Raw genomic sequence first — 7,126 nt, forward strand, 5'->3', positions numbered from 1 at the left:
GACTGTAAAGAGCAGGATTCTCACATCATTCACGGTGACCCCTTCTTGTAAGAGGCTGTTACCTAGATCAGGGGCCGGGAACTCAGGAAAGACATGGGTTACATCCAGGGGAAAAAAAAATGGTGGGGAAAGATGGTGAGAGTTAGGCAGGACTCAATGAGCCGGACTACTGGTGAGTGCAAGGCGCTGCTGTCTTTCCTGCTTCAGCTGGGGATGAAAAAGGAGAAATGAGGCCAATAATCTAGTGCTTTCCCCATTCACGCTGCTATGCTGGGCAAAAAGCAAACAATCGCAGCCTGCTTTATTTACTGTTGAAAGGAAAAGGTTTTCTTTCCCTTTGTAATGAAAGAAACAAGAATACGTTGCCCTCATCTACTGCGCCTCCCATTACGTTTTCTCTGGAGCCTGAAAAATGTCTCTGTGGTAATTGGAGGGTACAATGGAAAATATAATTGGACAGAGACGTATCAGCAGCAGTTGTACTGCAGAGGAGGCCCAGAGCTGGCCAGGGTTTGGTATCTCTGCTGGAGAGGACGGAGACACGTAGATCCACACAGCAAAGCCAGAGAGCCTGTCTCCTAAGAGAAGGTCCGTAGGGATCGTCTGCATCTGATACATACTGCAGCCTTTGCAATGCAGAGACTCGCTCTTCTCCCTCCGGCTGCCTGCCTTAGCAAGGCTCTTCAGGACCTCCACGCCTTCCATCCAACTGGGACAAAACCCCATGGATTAAAACCATACTTAGAGGGAACCAACAGACCTGAGGGTACAAGGAAAAAGCCTTCCTGTGGGTGTGGGAGTCAGCAAATACACTTAGCAAGTGTGATGTTACAAGAGCGTGGCTTGGGATTTACAGAGGCACAGGCAAACACATAGACGTTGTTTGCAACACAGTCATGCAGAGTTTTGTGTTTCTCATGTCATACAGGAGGTTAACATTCTAGGGCAGCATTTGAGGGTTGACTCTTTCTAGCATCTAGTCAAGTGGAGGGGCAAAATGAGAACTTCCTTTTGAAAAGCACTCCTCAAGACAGAATGAAAGGCAAGTTTGCCCAACGTGACACCAATAAAAGAAGAAACTGAGAAGCAGAGCTGGAGCGGGTGCCGGAGCGCAGGCTCTCTGTCTCGGGAGCTGACTTTTGCATTTACTTTCTGTTTGGGAGCTGAAGAAATAAGTTCTTCTGCTCCTTCTTCACTCCAGCAAGAACCAGAAGTGTCTGTGCTTCCAGGAGACAATTCCAAATTCCTTTGCACATGGTGTTTTTATATTCAGAATTGCTCAGACGTAAGACAAACCACAGCACTATTTAACTTGCACTGTGGCACAAAGGAAAAAAATTCCAATAGCCCAAACAAAACCCCAAAGCCACCCAAGCACAACACAAGCCCCCAAGTTCTTCACACTGATTTGGCAGAACAAGTCCATAGCTGAGGTCCTAGGACAGTTTGGTCAGAGGGAGGCAGTGAAAAGCACCACATACGGTGGCATTCTCTCTAGCAGCGGGCTGGATCAAGCCGCTGGCAAACAGAACAGGCAGATAAACGCTGTTTCATAGAATCATGGAATAGTTTGGCTTGGAAAGGAGTTTTAGGGGCCATCTAGTCATAGGGGTTATTGGGAGGTGGCAAGACGGTATTGGGGACCCAAGGGAGTTTTGGTGGGGTGGCAGGGATGTGGAGGAGATGGAGGGAGTGGGTGGTGGTTGAGTAGGGGTGGTGTACTTTGGGGGTAGGTTGGGGCAGGAGGGGATGTCGTAGGTTTGCTGGTATCTGTTGTGTTGGTTTCTGTTTCCATGAAAAGCTGTTTGTGCAAATGGCTGTGTGCCCACGTGGGAGGGGGAGGGAGCACAGGGGCCACCGTGAAAGGGCACCCAAGGGGTACAGAAGCCCTGCTGAGCCCCAAATCACAGCCAGCCAGCCCCAAAGGGCACCAAGACACAGCCAGGGCCGACTCAGTGCCCACAGGGCAGGCAATGGCAGGGGGGACAGCACGGACACAGGCTTCCCCGGGCAAAGCGGCCCTTTGGTGGGGGAGCCACGACAGACAGCTCCTTGCAGGACTCACGGACACAGCCCCACGCAGAAAGCAGCACGGGGCCCCTGGGACAGGGACACAGCTCGGGGGCTGGGGAGGGCACAGACACGCCCCAACAAGGCCTGCAAGGCCTCCGTCTTGAGCACGACCAGCGTCCCCTCCAGCAGGGACAGGGCTCATTGCAAAGGCCCTCAAAGCCAATCAAGACAATCACACCCTTCCTCAGGCCCACCTCACTCAGCCCCAGAGACCGGCTTTGCCTCCCTCACCCCCCAAAATAACCCAAATCACCCCCAGAATGGCGAGGGAGGGAGCTGCAGGCCAGCCAGGGAACCCCCTCCCCTTCTCTGCCTCCACTGTGGGCAGCCGCAACACTAAATAGGATGGGGGGTGGGGGTGAGAGGGGTTGGAAATAATTAAAAAGAAAAAACTCACTGCAGCAGCCAGAAAGTGCCTGGAAGTTTCACCCCTCTTTATTGCCTATTTCCCATCCGAGAGCCACAACGTGGGCCAGGGCAGCCAACGACGACTTCGGGGAGCCACCTCAGCTTTGCGGGTGGGGCTTGCAGAAGGTGCGGGGTGAGGTCCCGTCAGAGCAGCCCCCAGCACCGGCGGTCGTAGGGGATAAGCCCCTTCCTTTGAGCAGTCTCAGTGACGCCGCTGGGGTGCTGGGAGCCCCTCTGGAGCCTGCACAGGCGCGCTCTCGGTGCCACCAGCATGGCATGGCGCAGTTCCTGGGGTCGCTGCTGCTCAGCATCTCGTCTCACATGCTGACCTGCTCCGAGCATCGTCATCAACCGATAACTACCGTCCCCTGCACCAGCTGCACCACCACTGCCCGCAGCTCTCAGGGCCCACACAGAGTTATTGTGCTCGAGTGAAGTGGAAAAGAAAAAAAGAAAAATCCCCAAACCCAAAGGTCAAAGAGCCTCAGTGCTGGAGGGTAAGCTTTCCTCTCCCCATGCTGCTGCTGAAGCCCTTGGTGCCATCAGGGCCATTGGGCAGGCGAAGCACCCCACCCCGCAGGCCAAGGGGCTCAGGCACCCGATTTCCTGCCAGGGAATTTCTGGGAGGAGGTGTGGCATGCAGAGCAGGCCTGCTGCCCCCGGGTGCCCACGTATCCACCCCGCTCCCCCAGCCGCAGCCGTGGGGCCACTCCGTGCTGGAGCGGAAGCCGTGGCAGCCACCGGTGCCCAAGCCCATCCCGAGCGGGGGGAACACTTTCCTGGTGAGGAGCGATCTTGTAAAGGTGTTGCTAAAGTCCCTGGGCTGGAAGGTGCTGCATGGGCAGGTGGGTGCTGAGGGTTCCGTGTTCAGGAGCAGGGACGGTGACACTGGAGCATTGCCTGACTCCGGAGAGCGGTAGAGCAGGGAGCCCCCAATGCCATCGGGGAAGGTCGTGGCCGCCGCCTGCGCCTTCCAATCCCACTGGTGGCCCAGCTTCTTCGCCACCTCCCTCTTGTTCTGAGGTTCCTTCTTGGAGACCTTCCAGCAGAGCCAGACCACCCTGATGCTCTCACCGCACTGGTGGCTTCGGCAGCCGAGGTGCTCAAAGGCCCTGCGGGCGCTCCCCAGCCTATCGTACTCCACCAGGGCACAGCGCTTTCTCAGCAGCTCGGGGAAGAGCGACGTGTATTTCCGCACATCCGAGGGCAGCTTGCGGCCCGGCTGCAGGATGCGGATGGATACAATGGCACCAAAGGGGCTGAACATACTCACGATGGTCTCCATGAAGTTATTCTGGATCGGCAGCAGCTCCCAGGCCAGCAGCAGTTTGCTGGGGGAGAAGCTCCGCAGGGACTCGGAAAGGGGGACCCGCCGCCTCACTTTGGTGCCCTCCTTGTTCACTTCCAGCAGCTCCGAGAACTGCAGGGCGTAGAGTGTGAGCCGCCAGTCACGCGTCAGGTATTTCATCTGTGGGAGAAAGGGAGCCACTGCGTCCCCATGAGTGTCCCCAGGCAGGGACCACCCTCAATCCATCATCCAGGCACGCTGAAGTCACGGCAAGGCACCATCCCCCTTTCACATGAGCAGATGCGGGTCTGCAGCAGGTGGTCTCCAGTGCCCCCTGGATTGCAGCAACAAGCTGCTGCTTCCCAGTACCTCACACCAGCAGCACTTCACTGCGCTTTTTCGGTTAAGGGATGGTCTCTCCCAAAGCAGCGCGGGGGGACAACGGGCAGAAGAGGCAAATCCAGCACTGAGGACTGTTCACTGCTTCCCCAGCCACCCTCCCTGGTTGCAGAACTGCTGCAGCACTTCGAGGGCAGGGAGCAGAGCCCAGCTCTGCACCACCAGCACTTCCCTGGGACACAGACAGCCTGAGGGGAGCCTGGACCTCCCCACACACCCCACCAGAGACACACAGAGCACACCCAGACACCCTCCACCCAAAGGCCCTTTCCCACCCCGGCTGGCAGGTGCCATGGGCTGCCTACCTCCTTGAAGGACGTCAGCAGTTTGATGCTGACGAAGCCCATCTTGTTGTTTTGGACATGTTTCAGAAGGAAAGCATCCTTGGACAGGTTCTCATCAGAAAAGTAGAACTCCACCTGGGACACAATTCTCCGGACCAGCTGCGGGTCGGGGGCGGAGGAGCTGCAGTCCAACAGATCAGCCCCACAGACATCGCTTTCATCAGAGAAGCTCCTGGCAGAGCAGCAGAGACAGGGGTGTGAGCTGGTGGCCTTTGGGACGCACAGCACTGCCTGGTCTCAGCTACAACAGTGCAGATGGCAGAGACACCGCAGAGACCCAGGGCCATCAGCTACAGGGGAGCAACGCCAGCCTGCACCCCGAGTGCCTCCCAATGCTGGGAGCACCAATGCCAGACCGTGAACCCCAATCCATCCCCGACAATGGACACATTCCCCTGGGGACAAACACGAGGCAAGAGCAGGGCTCAGCCCCCGCACGCATCCCAGCGGACACATACCCATTGAAGCTATTTAAGAAGTCCTCCTCTCTGATCAGGGTGAGCGAGCGGCACTGCGGTGGAAGGAGATGCCGTGCCGGGAAGGAACTCCTTTGTTCCAGCTGAGGGGTGCTGCAGCTGGGCTGGGAAGCGAGCCCTGAGGCCACCCCGGAACTACCTGATGACATTGTCCTTCGCCTGGGACATTACAAAGGAGAAGCACAGTGGTAGGAGGCTTCCCAGCTGCAGCCAGCCCCAGGGCAGAGCCCTGCTCTGGGTTGCAGCCCCCAGCCCAGGGATGGGGGAGCAGAGGCAGCTCGTTGCTGTGCCCTTACCTGCTTAGCAGTGCTGAGAAAGGCAGAAAGAGCTGGCTTTACCTCCTAGAGACCTGCAAGCAGCAGGCCCCAAACCTCCCCTCCTCCAAACTAAGGCTCCTAAAAGACAAAGTGAAATGAAGAAAGGTAAAGCCCTTAGAGCACCCAAGCTGCTGGCTTATAAAGGCAGCCACTCAGAATGAGCTGCAGCAGGCAGTTATGGGCCTGCCCCCTCTGAGACCCAGCAGGCTCCAGGTGAAACCTGTCTGCTGGTTAAACAGCCCCAGCTCAGCCCCGGGAGCAGCCATGATTGCTAAGCCAGGCCAGGTGGGCAGGGGAGGGGCAGAGCCACTGGCACTGGTACCGGTACCCAGTGGTGCCCGGTGGTGCCCAGCAGGGTGGTGAACTGCTGCCATGAGGCATCTTGATCTGTGCCTCAGTTTCTGTGTCTTGTGCAGAGGCAGTAAGAGTGACCTGGAGGTGGAAGGAGGGTTGAGTCCAGGGCACTCTTTGGGCTCCTGGTGCTGCCAGAGTGACAGGCAAAGGTCTTTCTTCCTGCAGCGCTATTCCTCATCCCAAGGAGAGGGAGCAGAAGAGCCCCAAGAATGGGCTGAAGCCCAGGGAAGGGCACAGGCCCCCTGGGAGGGGGTGACACTGTGGGGCAGGACGGCCCATAGCTTCAGTATGAGATGGGGAAGGAGGTCCGGGATGAAGCTCATCCTTGATGCTTGACCTGCCACCATGGGCAGCGTGGAGATGGGGACATGGCTGTCAGAGCAGCGGGGGCTTGGGCAGGCAGGGCGGCCGTGCCAGGCCGGGGGCGATGCCAGGGCATGGTGGGCTGCCCAGGCGGCCGAGAACGGGAGCTGCCCATCTGTGCAGGCATGGGCTTTAGCCGATGTTGCTCTGTGCGCTGTGGCCACAAGGACCAGCCAAGGGCTCGCCACGCGTCCACCCTGAGCTCTCAGAACCACCTGTCACCAGACTGGCAGCACCTCCCATGCGGGCAGCCTGGTCCCCGGCTGCAGCACTGCAGTCTCCCCTGCCCAAACACCCTGCCCCAGCCATGCAGGGCTGCTGCCGATGAACCCCCGGGCTGTGCCGCACTCTCCAGCTCAAAGCTCGTCCTTCTGGGATGAGTCCCGGGGACCGGCAATGCCGAACCTCTTCTGGGGTGTCACAAGCCCCCCGTTTTCCCTGGGGGCGGTGCACTTGCTGTCACCCCCGTACCACCTCCTGCCACTCTCTGCTGGTTGGGAAGCGTGTGTCGGTGAGATGGTGGGTGGAGGAGAATGTCCTGGGGTGAGAGGTGGCCTGCCTGGCAGGGGAGCTGGCAACAGCCACGGTCCCTGAAGGGTGGTGGCACTTGGTGGCAGGGGACAACGAGGGCACACCTCACCTGAACTTGCAAAGGGTGGCAGGACACTACAGGGCCGAACTCCACCCCCCCCCATCTACGTTGCCTCTAGACTGGAAGTACCTGCTGCTGCCAACCAGCCTTTGCCCACGCGCGGGCACGGCCTGTCCCTGGCAGGCAGCAAGGGGCCGCGCAGGCAGCCCCGCTTCCCCCGCCCTTCGCTGGGGTCCCATTGCCGAGCCCGGCAGCTCCCCGGCCTGCCAGCCCAGCCCCGCAGCAACGCTCGCGCCAGAGTCTCTGCAGGGATTTGCCCCCCGGGGAGGGGCGATGGAGCCAGCAGCGAGCCGAACGGGGCCGTGGGCGCCTTCTAACGGCAGCATTCTGAGCTGCGCTTCGCTTTCCACCTGCAGCCGGGTACGCTCGGGGTCAGGAGGGGCTGCTCTGCTCCCCAGGGGGAAATAAGGCCCTCGTTCCCGCCCTGAGAGCTGGTATCCGAAGGAAGGTTC

At 58.9% G+C, this 7,126-nt stretch overlaps 1 protein-coding gene across 1 annotated transcript; it reads right to left on the reverse strand.

Annotated features, from left to right (window-relative positions):
* Positions 1–2,965: 2,965 nt before the first annotated feature.
* LOC142049697 (la-related protein 6-like) lies at positions 2,966–5,137 on the reverse strand. The gene is made up of 3 exons (XM_075077626.1): positions 4,971–5,137; positions 4,474–4,684; positions 2,966–3,949 (listed from the first exon to the last, which is right to left on the reverse strand). The coding sequence occupies exons 1-3, from the start codon at positions 5,135–5,137 to the stop codon at positions 2,966–2,968; spliced, it is 1,362 nt and encodes a 453-aa protein (XP_074933727.1).
* Between the last annotated feature and the right edge of the window lie 1,989 nt (positions 5,138–7,126).

This window comes from Phalacrocorax aristotelis, chromosome W, assembly GCF_949628215.1.
Source record: "Phalacrocorax aristotelis chromosome W, bGulAri2.1, whole genome shotgun sequence".
NCBI lineage: Eukaryota > Metazoa > Chordata > Aves > Suliformes > Phalacrocoracidae > Phalacrocorax > Phalacrocorax aristotelis.